General features: G+C 33.1%; 2 protein-coding genes across 2 annotated transcripts; one reads left to right on the top strand and one right to left on the bottom strand.

The window, feature by feature from the left end:
* Window positions 1-9: 9 nt before the first annotated feature.
* On the top strand, window positions 10-11,116 carry Uqcc1 (Ubiquinol-cytochrome c reductase complex assembly factor 1). Its single transcript, XM_088268386.1, has 5 exons — window positions 10-244; window positions 2,160-2,381; window positions 8,661-8,900; window positions 10,038-10,232; window positions 10,914-11,116. Exons 1-5 carry the CDS (start codon window positions 191-193, stop codon window positions 11,004-11,006), a joined length of 804 nt encoding a protein of 267 aa, XP_088124512.1. The 5' UTR covers window positions 10-190; the 3' UTR covers window positions 11,007-11,116.
* On the bottom strand, window positions 11,020-22,388 carry LOC148304388 (sphingomyelin phosphodiesterase-like). Its single transcript, XM_088268385.1, has 10 exons — window positions 22,239-22,388; window positions 22,007-22,152; window positions 20,532-20,693; window positions 19,439-19,594; window positions 17,925-18,317; window positions 16,762-16,934; window positions 14,812-15,003; window positions 13,072-13,242; window positions 11,696-11,876; window positions 11,020-11,453 (listed from the first exon to the last, which is right to left on the bottom strand). Exons 1-10 carry the CDS (start codon window positions 22,324-22,326, stop codon window positions 11,118-11,120), a joined length of 1,998 nt encoding a protein of 665 aa, XP_088124511.1. The 5' UTR covers window positions 22,327-22,388; the 3' UTR covers window positions 11,020-11,117.
* Window positions 22,389-23,221: the final 833 nt, after the last annotated feature.

Genomic DNA, 23,221 nt, shown 5'->3' with positions numbered 1-23,221 from the left:
TAACATCAAGAGACGAGTTTGGAATTTTTATTTGTTTTGAGGTTATAAATATTAGTGAAATTAGAAATGAGCATATCGCACATGAAAAGTATATTATTTCACAGTATCCGCATAAATTAAGTAATCTTCGCGCGGCTTTTTGACGTACCACTAATAATGATTAATTTAAATTAGAATTCAATTTATCAATATGAATGTTATCGGAAATAATAGCTGTCGTTTCTTCAATAATAATTATTGGAAGGTAAATATTTTTATAATTCATTATGTATTTCTTTGAAAAGACATTTAAAAATTATGAAGACCATAGAGCCATTGCCTTATTGACCATCAGCTCGGCCACCGAAATAAGAAAAATTGTGAGCTTGATTTTTTTTTTTACTTTACAGTGAAAAAAAAATTATCGTTCTTCGAATGTGTCGTTTATTTCTTGGACCCCGAATTAATTTCACACAAAAATAGATCGCATCGATCGTTTCTCTTTCACCATTTTACCGCATCCATCATTGGAATTACGCAGCATATTTGATATATTTTGGTCTTGTGTTTTTTTACATTCTTCTCAATTTTGCTACATTTGACGACAGTGGTATAGAAACTATCGAAAGCTTGTGTGATGCAGCAGAAGAGGTTGATATTATTGAAGAGGAGCCGCTACCTGTACCTTCATTTGCAGAAGCATGCACACTCTTTGTAGATTGAAAACACGCATTTGAAAACTGATGACAAAAAAATGATTATTTGCAAAGCCGAAGAATACTGTTGGCTTACGGAAATAAAACAGTAAATTAAAACAAATATCGATCACAGATTATTTACAATTTAATAAACTTTATTATAAGTATTTTTTGGTTCTTTTTAGCTTCGTATTTAAAAAAAAAAATAAATACATGAATAATATTTACATCTAAATCTTGTATTAATTTTAGAATTTTAACCTAGCAATGGTTAAACAAATTGGGAGGACGGTATCTTTACTCGATCGTATCTCATTGTGTATTGACTTCTTAATCCCGCATCCATTGTTTTCTCGCATTCATATTTTATTCAATAGGTCCCTTTAAAAACGATAGATAGAGGTTTCGCTGTATATATACTTCACCTTCGCAGAGTGGTGTTTAGAACGTTTGGCTTTCACAAGGTCTAAGTTAAATCCTTGTTCCGTCTAATATGAAAAATAAGGCTTTGTATAAGTGTTATGGTGTTCCACCCTACTCCCAAATTTCGGTTATCATTATCAATTTTTTTTAATTAGTAAATAACACTATTTCTTAAAATCATGATGCATTCCGCATCATTTTCAAACATTGTATGTGAAGCTAATTCTAAATTTTAGAGTTCTTGGGATGTTGAAGGTTGAAGGGGGGGTAGGAGCTGTTTCTTATTTTTATTCATATTTTTAATTTTCATTATTATTATTTTTTTATTTCTTATCGAGGGAATAGAGACAATAGGGGGGATGCTTTAGTCATTGTCATATTGTTAATTATGGGTTTATTGTTATTTATATTTTTATGAAATTCTATTGTTTCGAAATGTTATAGTTTATGGCTTTTCGTATGAATTATTTTTAGGATTTCTACGTTATTGTGGTTAAATTTGTGATCATTATCTATTAAATGGTTAGCGAATTCAGATTTTTTTTATTTCTCAAACATAATTCATGTTTTCATTAATTGATTCGGCAGTCACTTTGTGGTAAAATCTATCCATTTTTAAGTCACTTTGTGGTAAAATCTATCCATTTTTAATTATATTTACTAAGTAAAACATTAATTAAAAATAATTCATGTTCCTTGATTCTAAGAAATAGTGGTATTTACTAAGTAAAAAATTTCATTAATAATGGATACGTCTCGATAATGGTACGTCTCGAAACCGGTAAGACATAAAAATTTCGATGAGTGATTATAAACTAATATTATTAAGTTTTGAATATTGAAAGCAATTATTTTGTGGATCATATTGATATATTATTTCGCGAAATAATATAATATTATTAACATTTTTGTAAAAAAATATAAGTAAAAATGACTAACCACAAAGTAAATGCTTAAAATATTAATAATATTGAGAATATCAAAATGGATAGGTTTTACCACAAAGTGACTGCCGAATCAATTAATGAAATCAATTATTTGTTTCTGTATTGCTTTCAGATATTCTCGATCAGCAGAGCTTGTGAGAAAATAATAGATCATCATGGATATTCAACATTGATATGTAATAAGTATGTAAAACCAAATCACCAGCGATTACAGTCAAATGCTTTGACGCATTTTAATTTTGTCAATACCAAAGCCATCAGTGTAGATGAAACTAATAATGGGTTCTTCAAATCATTTATCAAGAAAGTTGGTTGGTTACCACATAATAAAACGGTGAGTCTAACAGAATAAAGATTCACAACATTTTGAGTGTACAAACACTTTTTATTTTTTGGCAATGCACAATATTCAAATACTTATTCACAAATCTGGATTATTTCCAATTACGAGTTGTTTTTAAATAATTTAATAATTTCATTTAAAATTTGAAAGAGAGAGAGTGAGAAGATAAGATTAGATAATCTAGGAAAATCAGAAATAAGTAAAGCAATTAATAAAGACTTACCCGTAATAAATAACCAATTAGAACGAACACGACGAACTGTCAAACATACAACTGCTTAGTTATAGTGCTCCTAGTTTTTTGTGTTTAAAAATAATATAATCGAAGTTTTGTGAACCAAATGTTATCGTAGTTTATTAATTATATAGTTTTGCATTAAAACTATCGTTTTCTGTGCCCTTTATTTATAAAACTATAGTCCTTTTAAACATTTCAAGTTATAAATCATTTTTTTGCAACAATAATATTTTTTTTTTTTTTTTTTTTATAATTTTTTTATATATTTTTTTTGTTCTTTATATTTAAAGTCTTTTACTTTAAAACTTATTAAATATGGAGGCAGGTGAAAAACCTCCAGATCCCCCAGATCCTAGATTTGAAGATTACTCCAATGTGGGTTCGCCCATTATTCACCCAACGGTGAGGTATAAGCGAACCCTTAAGGCAGATTCTTTTGAAGAAGGTCCTCCACCGTCAAAGCAGGTAAGTATGAACACTCATTCGAGAGATGAAACAATGAAAAATTTGTATACAGAAAAGGATGTCGGTCCTTTTATTGTTTATATTCAAAAAATTGCAGAAAATTCCTCCATCAATAGCTTAGAGGTAGGAAAACTCCTTTTTAATAATAAAATACAGGAAATCATACCTCGAGGTGGTATACGGGCTATTGGCCGCAATAGGATTGCCATAGAACTTAATTCATTCGAGGCTGCAAATAGTTTTGCAGAGAAACAAGGTATTCTCAATCAAAATAATTACAAGGCATACATCCCATATCATATGGTGTCACGCATGGGTTTGGTTAGGGGCATTCCGACAGAATGGTCCCATGAGGACATTCTGGAGAATGTGACCCTCCCAGATAATTGCGGTAGAATTATCAAATCTCGCCGTCTCTCTCGGAAAGTAACATCTCCAGACTCTTCTAATCATACATGGGTACCGACCCAAACAGTCGTGCTTACGTTTCAAGGACAAATTCTCCCTAAAAAAATTTTCTTTTTTTACTCCGCTGTAGAGGTGGAATTTTATATGTTTCCCACAATGCAATGTTTTCAATGCTGTAGATTTGGTCATTCGAAACCAGTATGCCGTTCCCAGCCTCGGTGCTACAAATGTGGATCCAACCACCTAGGAGAGTCATGTTCCGCTTCCTTAGAAAACGCCAGCTGTATACACTGTTCTGGCAACCATTTTTCTACCAATCGTAATTGCCCAGAGTTTATACGCCAAAATTTGATTAAGAAAAATATGTCAGAATTAAATATTTCCTATTTTGAAGCTTCTAAACAGACGTTTAGTAAGGGGAAATCCTATGCGGATAGCTTAAAATCCTCAAATAAACATCCTTCTCAAAACATTTCAAAATCCTCTTTAGATGGTGAAGCTACACTCAATTCATTACCCGCCACAATTACCGCTCCCCAAAAAAATCGTGCCAAATTTACATACAAAACTCCCAGAGCTCCTCTTATTCCCGGCTACGACCGATCCAACCATAACTCCCTTCTCATCCATCCCAATGGCTCGGTAAATTACCAATCACCCGATGGATGTGCTATCAATCAAAGCTCTTCCCCAGCCATCAACTCAAACTCTGCTGAAAGTTTATCACAGAGTCTCGCCTTCTCTAATGAATCTTTCTCTAAATCCATTCTAACCATATTACTTGATCTCTTACTCTCCCAAAAATCCTTACCGTCCAACGTTGCTATTATTATTCCTGTCCTTCAAGCTTTCATACAAAATGGCCCAAATCACTTCAATTAATTCTCTTTCGATTCTCCAATGGAACTGTCGTAGCGCAGTATCCAACAGAGATGACATCAATCTTTTAATCCGCTCTCACAAAATTGATATTGCGACCCTATCTGAAACCTGGTTCTCTCCGGGTTCAGTTATCTCATTCCCTGGCTATTCTTGTGTCAGAGACGACCGCCTTGACGGAAGGGGCGGTGTAGCTATCTTAATAAAAAATAATTTAATTTTCGATTTGATTCCACTTCCATCACATCCCAGAATGCAAATATTAGCCATAAAAATTCTAGATTTATCAATTGTTTCCGTTTACTCAGCTCCCAGAAACGTATTTAAGCAATCATACTGGAGATCTATCGTGAGTTGTCTCTCCCCAAATTTCTACATTTTGGGAGACCTTAATGCTCATTCTACGTCCTGGGGCTGTACGTCGTCCGACACTGCAGGAAGGGCCATCGTGGATTTCATGGAGGAATCAAACTTATGTATATTGAACAATGGTGATCCAACGCGTATTGCTCCGGCTAATCATAGCCAAAACGCCTTGGACATCTCAATCTGTTCCTGCAACCTGGCAAGCTTGTCCTCTTGGAATCTATTGAGTGACCCTTTCTCCAGTGATCATTTCCCTATCATCATCAAAATGATTAATTCCTCAAATCACAGTCATCATAAACCCAAGAGATCTAACTATTTGATCGGTAGGGCTGACTGGAAAATCTTTGAAGATTCATTGAATGCTAAGTCCAAGTCCCTGTCGATCGATGGTGACAATAACAACCCCAACACAATAGCTAACAAAATCCACGAGTTGGTAACCGAGGTGGCCAACGTTGCTATCCCCATATCTAAAAAGGTTTTGCACAAGTACTCCCCTCCTTGGTGGGATAAGGAATGCACGGAAATGGTTAAAAATAGAGCATCCAGTATAAGAAAGTATAAAAGAAATATAACTTCTGACAACTTTTTGGAGGTTAGACACGTACAGGCCCTAACTAAAAAATTTCTTAGAAAAAAAAAAAGACAGGGTTGGCAAAATCTCTGTAACTCTTTGTCTCCCGAAACCCCACTCGGGGATGTGTGGGATTCAATAAGAAGATTCAGAGGATCATACTCTCCGAAGGTGAACACTTCCAAATGTACATCCTGGATAGAGGATTTTGTTGGGAAACTTGCTCCATCTTACGTTCCCAGTATTTCCGAACTCCCTAGAGAACCCCCAATCCTTCCAGGCGCTGACTACCTAACATCTCCGTTTTCACTCGATGAATTATCGATGGCAATCCAATCTTCTGGAGATTCTTCTCCGGGCCATGACATGATTCCCTATTCCTTTTTCAAACACTTTCCTAAACCATTTATGATCCTAATCCTAAAAATGTATAATCTCATTTTAAAATCTTGCACAATCCCAGACTCCTGGAAAAGACAAATCATAGTCCCGATCCCCAAACCTGGTAAGGATATATCCCTTGGAACTTCATACAGGCCAATTGCCCTCTCATGTTGTTTTCTCAAAATTCTGGAACGCATGGTAAAGACTAGGCTCGAGTGGTTTGTAGAGAGAAATAACCTCCTACCGCACTGGCAATTTGGTTTTCGAAAAAATAAATCCTGCATCGACAACCTAAGTGTACTAGTTACTGATATCCATGTTTCACGGTCCTGTAAAACCGACTTAATCGCCTGCTTCTTGGACGCAAGTAGTGCTTATGATAATGTCCTTCTCCCATTACTGCTGGAAAGAATGAATGCCCTCGGGATCTCCAGTGGTGTTGGCTGCCTGATATTTAATATGATGTGCAATAGAGATATTGCCATAGATACTCCAAAAGGATCCGTGATTAGAACGGTGTACAAAGGTCTGCCACAGGGATCGGTATTGAGTCCACTGTTATTTAACATCTACACTCAGGATCTTCAAACACATATTCCCCCTGAAATCTCCATTTTGCAGTATGCGGATGACTTCGTGCTGTATACATCAGACAAATCCACACCTCGCGCTTCGAGTGTATTGAATAGGGCACTGGAACCCGTCGGGGCATGGTTCGAGGAAAGTAATTTGGAATTGGCTCCGTCCAAAAGCCAAATAGTAGTATTTTCTAGAAAGCGTAACATCCCCGAGTTAAATATAAAATTGAGGAAAATTCGGATTCCTGTGAAGGACAATGTAAAATTTTTGGGCGTCACATTGAATAATAAGCTGTCATGGAACAAACACATTGAAAACATTGTGGCTAAGTGTGAAAAGAATATTAACATCCTACGGGCAGTTTCAAGAGTGTGGTGGGGTGCCCACCCGACTACAATGAACATGCTTTACTGCGCTCTTGTCCGAAGTCATATTGATTATGCGTGCTTTATAATGGACCCTCTTCCAAAGTATCTGCAATCTAAATTGGATAGGATACAATATAAATGCCTCAGATTAATTTTGGGAGCAATGAAATCATCTCCTGTGATTGCCTTACAAGCGGAGTGTGTTGATATGCCGTACTCTTTGAGGAAAAAACTATTATCCAACAAATTCATCCTCAATAGGACTAACGATAGTAATCATCCAATTTTTCCGAGGCTTCAACTTCTTCATGCTTTTTTTCAATCAACCTCAAACAAAAATACTGACAGTCCTCCTATTCTCTGTAGATCCTGGCATCACATTGTAAACACCATGTCATGTCCTCTTGAAGCCACTCTTCCGTTATATAACATTTCATATGAAGCTGCTATTTATAAACCTGATGTATTTCTTTCTATTGGAATAGATAAGACCTCGTTGGTTCTTAATGCCTCTTATGTTAAACGATTATTCATACAAAAGTTGGAAGAACTTTGGCCTAACCACGTTGCAGTATATACTGATGGCTCAAAAAGTGCCGTAGGAGCGTGTGGTGCTGCATTATATATTCCTTCCCTTAATATAGAAGAGCAATTCCAATTACCTCGTGAAGCATCCATATTTACAGCGGAATGTGTGGCCCTTAGAGAGGCTCTGAGAATAATTATTAAACAATCCTTGTCACCGACAGTAATTTTTACTGATTCTCTCAGCGTTGTGAACCTTTTATCTTCAAATAATAATCACTCTGTCCTTAAGAATAATCATATTCTTTGTGATATAAAAAGAATGTTATATATGGTTAATGTTGAAAATAAAATTGTCTCGATAGTTTGGATTCCATCTCATATAGGAATTACAGGTAATGAGAGGGTGGACTCCATGGCCAAGGAAGCCCGGGACTGTGGCGTGGTTCCCAGTCTATTCACCCTTCCCATTCCTGACTACCTTAGTGGGCTCAAAGCTGGTGCAAGCGAGGAATGGAATGAAATGTTCTCCATAACATCCACTGGATCCTATTACAAGTCAATCCAACCCGTGATACCCAAATCCCCTTGGTTCCGCAAAGTTAGGATTCCCAAGCTGAATGTGTCCCTTCTGTGTAGGCTGAGGATCGGACACACAGTACTTGCATCCCACCTCAAAAGGATTAATATTCTAACTTGTTCGTTGTGCGCGTGTGGACAGGAGGATGAGACTGCTGACCACGTATTTTTCAACTGCCCCTTACTCCCTAACCTCGAGTTCATTCAGGACATTCGGTCTGAGGGTTTGTCCTTCCCGCTGAATGTCCAACACCTATTGTCAATGAACTCGAAAAATGTTAACGGTGCGATTATTAAACATTTAAAAAAGTATAGCAAAAGCGTGTGACCCCAAAAAAAATCAATAAAAAAAAAATATTATTTAAGTATATAAAATCACTAGTATGGCAGGTATCACCCAAAATTGGGTGCTTTGCCAAAAAAAAAAAAAAAAAAAAAATAACCAATTAAATTTAACTACAAGTCTACTATAAAAAATATTTCCATTGTGATTCCTTTATTTTCTCTCTCTCTTTCAAATTTTAGTTTTACACACATAGCAGACCATAAAAAATTCATTTTAGTCTACCTTTGACCTGATAATGGAATGATTATTCCGAAACCAGCTGTCATAAAGTAATGTTTTTAAAGTGGTATTACACAAAGTAAACGATAAATGATAAGAAGAGTTATATTACCATACCACGAAGTTAACAATGCTCTTAATATATTTTGTCAATAATTATAATTTATATTTGAAGCAATAACTTTGCGATTTTCCGTTTCATAATTAAAATATAACTTTGCTTTAAAATCACTATAAATATTATATTATAACTTAATTATAATGTCCAGTTTCGAAGCTAACCAATGTTATATTTTAATTATAAATAATAATTGTTTTATTTTGTATGATTCATTAGAAAAATCGCCTAAAAGGTTATATGCTGTACGAATCTGTTGTGGACAAGTTGAATTATGATGAGTGGACGACGGTAAATAATCTACCCAATACTTTCACATCGTGGTTCATCATAACGGAAATTCATGTGTGGCTGATTCTCATCCGCTGTATGGGGGAAGGAGACACCGGGCGGCAGATGAGGAATGCCATGATCGAAGCCATGTGGGCTGATGTGTCCGTGAGAGCTACTAAACTAGCGGTAAGTTTTCATTCATGTACTATGTGGAGTAGTAGTAGTAGTACAAAGCTAAGCAAAGGAACCAAAAAATACTTATAATAAAGTTTATTAAATTGTAAATAATCTGTGATCAATATTTGTTTTTTTTTTTACTGTTTTATTTCCGTAAGCCAACAGTGTACTTCGGCTTTACAAATATTTTTTTTTTTCGGCATATATGAGGCAAACGCAGAGCAACGAGATTATGGTGACATTTCTGGGGACTAACCGGAGTCATTTCGTCATAATGTAACACCTCACGATGCCAGCATTCGTATAGTCAGTACAGCGTTCAGAGTGCTCCATCCATAGTCGGATGCTCGCCGTGAGCGACATTACGACGTTACGTTACGACGAAATGTTCCCGTCAGTCCCCACCTTAAATGATTCTAGAGTGAAGACCCCAGAATTGTAACTCAACACATTCACTGCTTTAAAAAAAAGGAATTTCTTTAAAAAAATGCCAGATTTTTTTTCTTGTTTCCAGTAGTAATAAGTGTCTTTATTATGTCGTTATTACCAATTAAATTAATTTCTTGTAATATTTTTTTGTTGTTGGTATATTTCCCATTTATACCTATCATACGGATCCGTGTATACAACTATCGCCAGCAGTGCACGCAATAGACTGAGGCGTTTGTATGTTGATATGTGCGATCACAGATCGGTGTACACTCTGTTCACAGATATTTTACCTCATTTTTTTTTTGTTTTATTATTAATACTTTAATTAATTTAATTTAAAAAAAAATAGAGGTAAAATATCTGTGAACAGAGTGGGCACCATGCGCTAGACGCATGATACACAGATCCGTGTAGTAGGCATGCAAAGTGTTAAAGCAAATTAATTTGGTCAATATTGATTTATAACTATACCATTCTAATTGATACATTGACTGCCAACTTTGAGATAACTCGTAGATTGCGTTCTTAGCTAGGACGCCAACCACGAGTTATCTCGTACTGTGTTTACTTGCTATATTCATACAGTTATGATAAAATTCGTAGTATATCTGCATCTGGAGAGTTTACGGGAGAAACATTTATTTGTTGATGCAATAAATTACCAGAGATAAAGTTAAAATCGTGTAAAGATGTGACTATTTGTTTTTTTTCTAGCCGGGAAGTAAGTCTTTGGTGCGAAAGCAGATTGATTTATTATCAGAACAATTTCAAGCTGCACTTGTAAGCTACGATGAGGGAATAATGAGTAATGACATGATCCTAGCCGGAGCTATCTGGCGTAGATTCTTTCAAATGGACTGTGACGATCCAGTTGTGGTGGAAAATATCATCAAATATGTCAGAAAACAGGTAATTCTTACAACATTTTGAGTGTGTCCAAATACTTGTATACAAGTATTTGGACACACTCAAAATGTTGTAAATAAATTATCTGGTCAAATTATAAGCTTAAATAATAAAAATGAAAATGGTATTTTCTGGCGTTTCTCATGTGTGTGATTATAATCCAGGATTCGGACCTCACATACTAATATAAGAGTTTCTGCTTAGTAAAAAGCTTCTTTACATCTCACCAATAGATGTCTCTAGTGAAGTTCTAGTGATTCATGAACAAGGTTTCTAAATTGGTTCATAAATATATGTAGAACTTCCGAGAATTTGAGTAGTGTGGTTGTCAATAATGGGTAGAATTGGTGAATGTTACACGTGTGTAAAGTGATCACTTAAACCAGCCGATGACGGTCGTCAGCCCCGTAAATGCCCAGATTTCCATATTCTTCATCTTTGATGAGATGTCAAAAAATAATATGGTAATTCTTATTTTCAACCCTGTTAATCACCCTCATTCAAGCAATTATCACTTATCTAGGTGATAATAACTTTTCCCTTCAAGGACAAGGAATCTAAAAAGTAAATTGAAAATTTTTGGACGTTTGTTGTTTTGGTCCTAAGTCTTCAATTCCTTATTGTATATATGTTTAGAAAATGCATCGATAAATTTCCTAGTGTAATGTATGTGCTTTTTTACAGATTTTGTTTCTGGAAAGTATACCATCAGCAGAGTTCTTGGAAAATCCCACTCTAAAACTAAATTGGCCATCCCTGAAGGAAAAAAAGTTATAAAATCAAAATCATGTTATATTAAGAGTATTTATTGGAAGTAGAATGTACATTTTGTTAATTAATTATTGTAATATATGAAAAAAAATACAATACTTTTAAAGTATAGTTTATCTATGAGTTATTGAATGTTTCCCACAGCGAGTTAGTTTTTCTGTAGTCATATAGTTCTGTTGTTGTTGTTATTCTCAATAAGTCATATATACAACCATCATTACAGACCTTCGCACTCGTATCTGATGTTTTGGATCTAAATTTGTGATAGTCTTGTAACAAATGTTTCTCTGTTGTTACCATTCGCTTCATCAAGTTGTCTAAACTTTCGAGACTTAACGATTCCAAACCGTAATGTTCTTTAAAAGTATATTCTTTGAACCATCTGGGTCTCTGTTGTGGGGTTAAGTTTGCCTCAGTTAAATTGAAAATCCACGTTTCAATATCGGCAATTTCCTGCAAAAAATGTTGCCAAATAAGAATATCATTCTACATTGAACAGATTATCAAAATAGGAATAAAAACTATCATTTTGTTGACATGATTATTTATCTACCATAAAATTATAATTAGCAGACTGACTAAAAGTGGAGGTATAATTATCATTTCTTATTAAAAAAAAATATTAGTAGGTACTGCATATTATTATATAATAAGTTAAATGTTTTTTATAAAAAAAAATACTGGATTGAACCTACATAATTGTTGCTGTCCACGTCGTATATTCTGTAGTTAGGGTTGACATTAGCATTAGCGGTGACACTACCCCCATTCCATGCTACAAAAAGTGGTTGGTCAATATCGTCGTTGGAATAAAACATTTTGAATTCATCACTGTGCGTGTGTCCGTTGAATTCTGCAGAAATAATATCCGAATATCTAAAAGAAATAAAAAAAACAAAGTACAAAATTATGTTATTGTTGCGAATAACAACTTAAACCTTATTTTTTGACATCTCATCAAAGATGAAGAAGAATATGGAAGTCTTTGTTTGGAAGATTTGTGAACAAGTATTTGGACACACTCAAAATGTTGTAACTTAAGCCTTCATTTGGGTATTCGGTCATTTTTGAGGCTGAATTTAACCAAACACAAAACAGGTAGAGATGGTCTTTTTGATCATAAATATAATGTATAATGTATTGGTCTTTCAAACTCATATTTTGATAGTAGTGTATATGTATCAGTACTAATCACGTCGGCAAGTTTTTTCAAACTACATTAACACATTGTTTGCGGGCAATGCTCAAACGCTTTACATACTGTTGGTAGAGAGCGGCAGACGCTCGTGAGCGTTCTATTTGCTTACTTTTGGTAAAACGCGAGAGATGCCAAAAAACATTGCACAGATCGGAATTGGGTTTGTGGTTACTTCTGATTAGTTTACTGAGGGTCAGGCAGCATACTGTCTGAGTATAATTAGGATTGGGGTCGATGAAAAAACCGCCCGACAATAATATAAGAGTAGTTTTTTATTTATTTATTATTTTACAGTATTAAATATTTAAAAAGGTACCGTAGAACGGGGCAACTTAAACTTTGATGTGTTACTTGAGCCCAGTACAAAAAAAATATTTAGATCTGTATTTGGTCTGCAATAATAAACGTATCGACATGATTCATTGTTTTCCTGACAAGTGACACTTATCGTGACGAGACGTTCATTATTGTAGACCAAATACAGATTTACTTTTTTTTTTGTACCGGGCAAACATCAAAGTTCAACTAGCCCCGTTCTACGGTATTAATATTGTTAGTAAAAATGTAATCACAATTGATTTACGTGATTGAATATGATAAAAGCAGATTTTAGTACTTTTCAACCATCAGTGTTGCCAAGACAGATAAGTATTTTTATTACAATTTAAAATGTTCAAAAAACTTTGCAACGAATTCCACAGACATAAGGTTCATACATAGTTTCTATCAGGTTGAGTATTACATCCGTAGTTGATACTTGTTTGTTGCATCATTCTATATTTTCCACAAGTGCACACTGTGACTACTTTGAAATAAAGTTGTGCAATTTTAATCTTATAACAGTTTCCTCCCCTTTATTGATGTAATACAAACCTTTCGACAATCCTTTTGTATTCTCTGGTGTAAACGTAAAGGCAGTCCGCCCTTCCTGCGGGTAAATGAGAAAGAATATGAACCTTCTCATTATTGATCTCAGCGTTTCTCAAAGTGTTTGCAAGCCATTGTAATTGCCCATTTATATCCTTGGGTTGCATTTGTAGCCACCTTCAAATTTAAAATCAAAACATCAACATGAAAGTGTTCATTATTTTAAACTATAATTTTTGTATGTCTCAAATTGTGCTTTGCCTATATTCTCTGCTCAATCATAATTTCTTGTAAAAGCGTACAAAAATTAGGAATTGATTATTATTTGGATGTTATTTAGGTGAAAGTGGATTTTGAATAATAATAATAATAATAATAAATTTGGATAATTTATATAGTGCCATTTTCGTAAAATATTACCTCAAGGGGGCTTCACTGTGAAGGAATTGGGGAAATAAATGTTTTTAATTCAAGCAGAATTAAACTCTAGTTAAATTTCTTGTATCTACTACACATTTTTATTTTACTTTTATTATGAGGTCAAGGGATCTTGCATCCCTTATGTCACTGCGACCATATAAGCACACTCTCAAGACCCACGTGAGTCATGTAGCTAACAACCTGTCTTGGTGATAGGAGCTTCACCTTCTCGGAGTCTAGCAGTGGTCCTCCAAGGATGTGACTTCGTTTGTGAGCAAGTGCATCACAGTTATAGAGAATGTGGATTGGTGTTTCGTTATCCTCCATACAAAATCTACTATGTACACATATGTATACATGATGATTACTTCAAAAATATAAAATAGTTCATATGTTAGCGGGGGTCAAGCATAACTAACTAACCATCACGCCGCTTCACGCAGGGGTAGGCAGAGAGAATCAAACCCCACACCACTTTATCTTTGCAAACATTCTTCGCCTCTTTCCATATTCATGCATCTCCTCATACATACCCGACGATTATTACGACTCCTGACCCGGCCGCTTTCAAGTATTTGACATACTTGATTGTGCCAAGTTTTCCTCGGTCTTCCTCTGCTTCTTTTTCCAGCTACATTTGCCTCATAAATATTGGGTATAATATTAAACAAGAACAGGATTTAAAGGTAATCGTGCAATTCAAAAGGTGAAGAGTCTCTTAAATTATAATGGATCTTATGTACTTACATTTTAATTATATCAAAGATTGAAAAATAACTATTAGATAATAAGAATTCATAATATCTAGCGCAGAACGGTTATAATTCCCTGTGATATAATAAATTCATACTATTATTTCTTTAATTTTTTATTATTTCAATCATCACGTTATTCTCAGATGAATATTATTTATTAGGTTTATAAGCAAATATAAGTTTATAGTGAAAAATGTTTTTAATTTTTATAGTTTAAGTGCTCACGTAACACATTGTCAATTTTACTTAAGTCAATTCTATGAGCATAAGATATGATGATAGATGTTTTTTTTAAAGGAATAACCCGCAAAGCCTCTATTAGAGGCTTGTCTGCAGGTAGGATAGTAAGTATAGGGAAGGTAAATGTGAAAAATACATCACGAATACCCAGACCAATTGAAAATAAATCTTTCTTGAATTTGTTTTGCACTTGGCGGGAATCGAACCCGCGACGCTAGTTTCGCAGTCGAGCGTCTACCCAACTATGCCACGGCGCCTATCCTGTCTTGATCTATTGATTCTGATTCCCTAAAATTATGAATCTATTTAAATGAAGTTGGATAGTATTTACCAATTGAGACGGTAGCACATATTTGAATTAATCGCAACGAGCCGGAATCCAGGCCTCAGTAGTACAGTATAGTAACCTCCTAATTTTATAGTGTCAGTTGCTTCTTTCGGTAACCAGACACTCCACTTTTCTGCCAACATTTCGTACAGCCAATTGGATGAGAATGAATCTGTGATGAATGTTGGAGCATACCTGGAAATATGTATAGTTAAAAAATATTAATTTTATTTATCGCTCACTCCTTTCAAGAACGTCATATATCGAAAATTGTCAATTTTCAGTTGTGCATGTTTACGGAATGCCCAGAAAATGTACTATATCCCAGCAAAAGCGGCATATTTTTAACTCTGTATGTGCCCGCCACAGGGCAGAAAGTGTTGTTTTTGCATCTTGAAGAAAAGGTATTGTTTAATTATTTTTTTATATTAACTTAATATTTTTCAAATGGAGAAAAAACCTTCAGGTTTTACCTAAAAAGATCTGTTGCACAGTAAAAAGTTCAATAAGTGGCTTGATATTTATTTTTAAATATTTTAAGGATAAAGTTGTCTTAAACAAAAATTGTCATGAATATGCTACTAGACAAAAGGATAAAATAAGACTACCATTATTGAAAAGAGCTGAGTCGCAAAATTGCTTGATGTATAAGGGTTTAAAAATGTATGATGAGATGCCTGAGTGTATGAAGAATGAAAAATGTCTGAAAGAATTTAAAAATAAATGTCTAAGTTACTGTAAGGAAATGTAAATATATAAAGATGATGTAAATGTATATAATAGTTTATATTAGTTTTAATATAAGCTAACTTAAGAAATAAATAAAAAAAAATACATTGTATTATATTTTCAAACTTTAACAACGTTCTCCTGAGAAATCAAGTTTTTATTTTATTTATGACGTTATTGAAAGGAGTGAGCGATATGTAAAATCGAACGGTTAAAACATAGCACAAAACAATTGTATATAATATTAATTATATAATTAGTAATGTTTACTGAGATAAGCTATTGATATATTTTAAAACTGCTGACTTTTATCTGTTGTTTCATTAAGAAGATAAAATGAAATGACAGTAATTTTTTTTTTACAATGGTGATTTTTAAATGGGTTATATCAATTAATTTGATAACAAACAAAAAATGTGTATTACTAAGCTTATATTAAAAATTAATCAAAACTAGACCAACTCAGGATGGGTCGAAAAACAAGAAAATAAAAAGGTAGGTGTAAAAGTGGGTGCCTTTAAAAAATCAGTTTTACACGTTTACTGCGTTATGTCTATTGCAAACAATAACAAGATAACCTATATTAAAATATGAAGTAATATGAGATTTATTTTTCTAGATACTAGTACACACTGTTATTTTTGTGTGCCGCATTTTAGCGCAGTTCATGTTTATACTCGCTTTGAGACAAGCGAGTATAAATGTGAGTACTCAAGGGGACTTAAGCTGAGTTTACTCTCAATAATTATACATTCATACATGAAATTAAATTATACATATAATAAAATAACAACTGTGTATTTTTTTCCACATGAATTTTATTTCACCAGCAACCGGGTTTCGTCATAACCGACATCATCAGACTGGTTTATTTTTCAGACGAATTCCGGTTGCTGGTCAAATAAAATACGTGTGGAAAAAATTACATAGTTGTTATTTTATTATATAAAATGTAGTTCCACCAAGAAATGTCAGTACAAAACTTAAATCTAATTAAATTAAATCTTTTGTTGTATTTTTTTATTCATTACACACTGACATAAATTATTGTGTCAAGACTGTAAGGGTATATGTACTTTTAATTAAGCAATGATATTTTTTAGCCATTTGACTCATTGCTATCAGCCTAGTGCGTATTCTGCACCGGGGAAATGCGCCTGGCGTGAACGCCACTTCCAACATATTTAAAAAATAAACTATTGTAATTAAAACATGTGCACATACTGGTTGACCGGTTGAGATTCATGGTTACCCATTATTGGGAAGACGGGTATATCGCCAAATGTACTTCTTAATTTCTCTATTGTTACCCTTTGACTTTCAGTTATTAGTTCGTTTGTAGTTTCCCAAACTCCATGGTCAGTTGTGTCTCCCGTGTAGTATACGTAATCAAAGTCCTATAAAAAAAATATGCGTGTAATATGTGCATCAATCATCTTACATCTATGAACATATGTAAAACAGGAGTACTAGTTGAATAAAACTAATTTATGTTTTTACGAACGATAGTGACATAAGGTTATCCACATTCACATACATTTTAGGTATAAAAGCGCTCTTGAGGTAGTATTTTACAAAAATGGCGCTGTATAAATAATCCAGGATTATTATTATAAAAACACTTGTTACTGTACTTCGAAAAAAAAAATCTTTGGTATATTGCATATATTGAAAAAAAATCAGAGGTCAGTGGTAGATAAAAAGGTAAGTGTTTAAAGAATAAAAAAAAATATACATATAAAAAAACATCTTTTCGATGTAGCTATTGCTGTGAGGTGGTTTGAGAAATGGAAAGAATTTGGGTCAAAGCAAAAACTTATCAGAGTCTTAAAAGTATATGTGATTTGGCCGCTTTAAAAAATCTATAATTGAACTTCTCAAAAGGAATCATTAAAAGATAAATAATTACTATGTTCACATTATGTACAAGCATGCCATGTAGGTTTGAAGTTATATTTAAATGGAAGTGTTCATAATATATATTTTTTTCTAGGGATAACTCGAAAAGAGTCATGTTTTTTTTTTTAAAACATTTTTTCCTACCTACAGAGCGCTTGTGCACTACACGGAGTTTTATTGTCCGGCAGTCAGGTCTTTTCAAATAAAAGCGACTACGAAGTTCGACAGTTTAGCGTGATCGAGTTCACGTGCACCGTGATCCATCGTGCACAGATCTGGAGGAAGACGGACAAGTTCACATGCCAATCATCCATTTTTTCATGCTACAATGGACTACCGTACAGTAAAATTCCGCGTAGTGCACAAGCGCTCATAGCCTTTAATATGAATCTTCTATGACTAATTCTTTTTCAATAAAATAAAAGGCAAATTGATAAGTTACAATACAAAAATCATTATGTGATATATTCATAAATAATGTGACTTACATTATGGTTCTCGGCTATTTTGTCAATACAATCTTCGACCGCCCATAAAGGTGCATCACAGTGTCTATAATCTCCCCAATATCCCGCTTGTTTATGCTCAGGAATAGCTTTTGTTCTATTTCTCTCGAATTCACTCCTAAACTTTAGACTCCTCACTTCTTCCGTGTAATCCAGGTCGATGAGATATGAACCATCTTCTTGTCTCGAGATCATCTTTCCCATGGATGTATCATCATATATACCGTTCCACCTCGGAGAAGCCCTCTCTTGTTGACCTATCCTGCAGCATGTTGGTTCGTTGCAATCGGCTAATCCAAACGGTTCGTACACTGGGTCATAATGGAGATCCGATATGTGGACTATCTTAAATATTTCACCTTCTTTTACTTCTGGCTGTAAAATTAAAAGTACAATACAAAAAATGAACTTGTGTTTATTTTTAAACATTAAGAAATGGTGTCTAAAAAATCAATTGAAATCTTTAAAATTATTATTTGTTACTAATTTTTTAAAGATTTTTCAGTTTAATTTTGGTCAGTTTTTTTAGTGGAGTTCATTCCATTAAATTACAATACCAAAAAAAATATATGTATATTTTTATTTATTTATTATTGTTGTTTTTACAATACACTCAGACCTCGCTTTGCGTCGTTTTACTTTGCGTTTTTTAGAAGTTGCGTCGTTACTAAATTAAGACTCATTTTCGCTATTTTTGATGTTTATATGATTTCCAATGGAAAATATCAATTCACTTTGCATTGTTTCAATTTGCGTTGCGATTTTTTGGAACGTATTGACAGCGCAAAGTGAGGTCTCTTTTTTTGTCATTACGGAACTTTTTTTGCATCGTTTGAGCAGTTAAAAAGATTTTTTTCTTGTAATTAAGGAAAACATTAACAACATATATAACATCAATAAGTTATAATATTATGAATATATGAATACAGGTATATAACTCCCTATCAGTATTACATATTTATAAATTTATGTGATTGATTATATAAATCATTAATGATGATTAAAAATATTTTTATCATTAAACAATTAATAATGTTTACTAACATTAACGAGTTTATTTCTGTAAATAATTTCATATTGGATTTTAACACAAAAATTATAATTTGTTGATTTAATATCATGTGTTTTCAATGTTTTCAATCGGTAATTAATCATTTTTGTCCTCTGTATCTGGTTTTAATTAACATAAGTTCTCATTATAATAACAAAGTGATAATGTATTTTCTTGCTCAGATTTTTTACTTATTAATAATAATAAATTTCTGGGATTTTTTTAAAAGTGTAACACCAAACTAACTTTATTAAATGTATTAATCTGACTATGTACATGTCGGTGAGCACATTTGGCTTAAAATTAATGTATTTTCACATCATTCATATATCATTTCTCTGGACTGGTCTTCACATGATTAATGATTAAGATAGCACAGAGCACAGAGCATGGATGAAAGAGAGGAACATACTGTAATTTATATTAACAATAAATTATTATTTACCTGAATTGTTACATTTTTATCTGGTAAATCTATAGTCCATTCAAATTCTTCATCTTCGAATGGGCATGTGTTTCTATCGCCAGATTGAAATGCTACTCCGCAGAAAGTATTTGCTTTAAAGTTAGCTTTATTTCTGATAATGTACAACATTATTGGCTGCAAAAATACAATAAAAAATTTTTTTTTTTTAGTAATTAACCTGAGTCCTATACATTCCGTTGATTGGCATATATTCAATGATGCAACTATCCATGAATTATATGAATGCAAAATTAAAATAAGCGGTAGCTTCAAATTTTTCATTTACAACTTCTAACTTGTTCTTATCGGTGTAGTTATATTTTTATTTTTCTTTATACAGTTATATTTTTTTAAATTATAAAGTCAATAAATTTGAATATTGGACATTAAACGCAAAAAAGGTGGTTCCACAGAGGACTTACTATAGTTATAACTTACCTAATAGTTGGATTTTTCTATTATGAAGTGAGAACATTTATTTAAGATACTTGTATGGAACATATTGCTCACTCCTTTCAAGAACGTCTTAAATCAAAAAACTAGATTTTTCAGGAGATTTCAAGTTTAAAAATATAATACAATGTATTAAAAATAAATATCAAGCTACTTATTGAACTTTTTACTGTGCAACAAATCTTTTTAGGTAAAAACTGAAGGTTTTTTCTCCATTTGAAAAATATTTTGTATATTTAAAAAAATTATTAAACAATACCTTTTCTTCAAAAAGCAAAAACAACACTTTCTGCCCTGTAGTGGGCAAATATTAAGTTAAAAATATGACTTTGACTAATTTTGCTGGGATATTGTACATTTTCTGGGCATTCCGAAAACATGCACATCTGAAAATAGGCAATTTTTGATTTATGACGTTCTTGAAAGGAGTGAGCAATATATAAAATCTTTGGTTTGTACGATATGGAGTCAAAAGGTTTATGATAATCTCTAGGAGTTAATGGCCTTTTGTCAATACGTTTGTCATAAAAAAAATCACACATTGTGTTTTGATTTATACTAATAATACATTATAAACTTCTACAAAGTAAATGCTAATTCAATAAATAAAATTATTTACCATGTTCAGTTTGATAACACCTTTGCAAACATCTGCTGGCACAATTTCCATCAAGGTACACAAATCTATTACTATTTCTATAAGATCTTCTTCCGATTGACCTTCTACTTGTAGCTTTTGTACTGTATTCATTACTGCCCGACAAACGATGCATGTAAGTATCTAAAAAAAAAAACATTAATTCAAAATGAATACAAATTGATAGAGGATGACTATGCAATAACAGGCTGATTTAGCATGGTCCGAGATATCGGTCACTCCTTTCGAGAACGTCATAAATAAAAAAACTAGATTTTTCAGGAGAACGTTTTTAAAGTTTAAAAATATAATACAATGTTTTAAAAATAAATATCTAAGGGTAAGTAAAACCTGAAGGGTTTTTCTCCATTTGAAAGATATTTAGTATATTAAAAAAAAAAAATTAAACAATACATTTTCTTCAAAATGCAAAAACAACACTTTCTGCCCTGTAGCGGGTAAATATTAAGTTAAAAATATGCTGCTTTTGCTGGGATATAGTACATTTTTTGGGCATTCCGAAAACATGCACAACTGAATATTGTCAATTTTTGATTTATGACGTTCTTGAAAGGAGTGAGCGATATTTGAAATCAACTTATCGTCCCGTGAGTTCAAATGGGTTCTATCATTTTACAGTATATCTGAATCTGTAAAGTAAGTCAATTTATTCGGCCTTACTTTACAGGAGAGACTAAAAACATAATAATTTTATCAAGCGGAATTCAATACCAAATTATTAAATCAAATGAATATTCATATTTTTTAAACTAACTAACTAACTAACCATCACGCCGCTTCTCTGCAGGGGTAGGCAGAGAGAATAGAGCGCCACACCAGTTTGTCCTTGCAAACATTCTTCGCCTCTTCCACGTTCATGCATCTCCTCATACATACCCGCCGATTGTTACGACTCCTAACCTGACCACTTTCAAGTATTTGGCATACCTGATCGTGCCATATTTTTCTCGGTCTTCCTCTGCTTCTTTTCCCACTAACATTCGCCTCATAAATTGGTTTTACCGTTCTTTCCTCACTCATTTGTTCTACATGTCCAAACCATCTCAACACACCTTTCGTAATTTTATCGATAATGCTTATCTCAGCTTTGCATTCCTTCCTTATTTCACTATTCGCACATCTATCATACATCATTTTGTCGCACATTCTTCTGAGATATCGCATTTCGACTGCATTCAGTCTACTTTCATCCTTCGTTTGCCAACTCCATGTTTCACTTCCATACATTAGATATGGAACCAGGACTCCGTTGTGCACTGCCAGTTTAGCTTCCGCTGATAGGTTTTTATTTGCTATAACTGATTCCAGTGTATAAATATTTTTAAACTGTGTATACATATTTTTAAACTGTTTTTTTATTTGTCAATTAGCATACTTAGAATGAATGTTACAATTTGTGAAATAAAAATAATAAATATATATTTTAAACAACTTACCACTCTTGGTTCTGTAAATGTTTCAAAAGAGTTTCGATAAACGTACTGAGGAAAAGAAAGAATTTCAATCAACTTTTTAAACTCAATTTTGTCAATGTCATTCTGACTCTTAGTCATATATTTAAAGAACTGCTGCGATATTTGAGCTGAAATAAATATAATAGTTTAAATATATACATTTAATTAATGCTCCACCAAATAATGTTCTTATTTATCAAAAATTTTCACTTACTTTCTGAAAGTTTGTTACTGCCCGAAACACTATTTTGGGATAGGACAATCAATACACTCACTAAAACAATAAATGTATGGGACCCCATTTTTATTGCATATGCAGTCTTGAGAGGTATGCCAGAAGCTTTATAAATTTGTCATAAAAAACCTTATCTTCGATAGGAGTGGGAGAAAAAGATACATTAATTAATTAATTCAATAAGTAAGTATTTATATGTACTCATTCACTCATTTGGAAAGAAAACTAGTTGTAATTGAAAATATAAGTTTATTTGGATTTGCAATGTTGGTCAGATAAATTTAACCCTTTAGGTTTAGTGATTTTTACAAGAATGCATTCAAGAGCTTTATGTATTTAAAATAATGGGTGGTTAATAGTTTTTTAATGCAAACAAAGGTTACATACAAATGATGTTCACTTTATATAGTTATTCTGTTGGCTTGTCCAGTGCATATTTATTCTAAATCATTCTGAGGAATCAAAATATTTTTTTGTACTATCATGTAAATGGACGTAATCAGGTCTGTCCTTAGGAAAGTGCCACAAGTGCGCCCGCAAACGCTATGAAAATTCAAAACAAAAAACAAAACCATCCACAATCCCTATTAAAAAAAAAATTGAGTAAAAAAAATCCATAAAATCCCAGAAAGACATGTGGCCAATGACCAATGACCTTTTTTTGGTTATCATGGGTGCTAGAAATATTTTTATTTGTCGGCTTTCCAAAAGTTCTCATACTGGGCTTCGTTTTTACTGGGATGGCGCATGTAAGTTTACTAATACAGTATATCAATATTCTGAAAAATTCCATCATTTTTTTTTGGTGGAAGTGCTCCAAAAAGATTCAGCCGTGATACAAAGAGGGTTGGAATGTTTGGAGGTTTCCGAGAAAGCATTGGGAGATACAAAGACATTGTGAAGGAATGGAGCCTTCTACTGGAGAGCTCCGATCAGTGTATCTACGGAGATAGGCCAGCCTT

This window comes from Brachycentrus maculatus, unplaced genomic scaffold (genome assembly GCF_059751285.1).
Source record: "Brachycentrus maculatus isolate JH-2025_06_01 unplaced genomic scaffold, ASM5975128v1 h1tg000322l, whole genome shotgun sequence".
Taxonomy (NCBI): Eukaryota; Metazoa; Arthropoda; class Insecta; order Trichoptera; family Brachycentridae; genus Brachycentrus; species Brachycentrus maculatus.
The sequence above is the reverse complement of the archived record's forward strand: the minus strand, read 5'-3'. Positions and strand labels throughout refer to the sequence as shown.

Bases quoted from the DNA above. Each gene is read 5' to 3' on its own strand.
- Uqcc1 (XM_088268386.1), top strand. From the start codon at position 191: ATGAATGTTATCGGAAATAATAGCTGTCGTTTCTTCAATAATAATTAT. The intron at 245-2,159 runs GTAAATATTTTT...TATTGCTTTCAG, and splicing joins TCAATAATAATTATTGGAAG to ATATTCTCGATCAGCAGAGC. The intron at 10,233-10,913 runs GTAATTCTTACA...GCTTTTTTACAG, and splicing joins TCAAATATGTCAGAAAACAG to ATTTTGTTTCTGGAAAGTAT.
- LOC148304388 (XM_088268385.1), bottom strand. From the start codon at position 22,326: ATGGGGTCCCATACATTTATTGTTTTAGTGAGTGTATTGATTGTCCTA. The intron at 19,595-20,531 runs GTAAATAATTTT...GTATTTTTGCAG, and splicing joins GTGTTATCAAACTGAACATG to CCAATAATGTTGTACATTAT. The intron at 15,004-16,761 runs GTATGTGCACAT...ACATATTTCCAG, and splicing joins GAATCTCAACCGGTCAACCA to GTATGCTCCAACATTCATCA.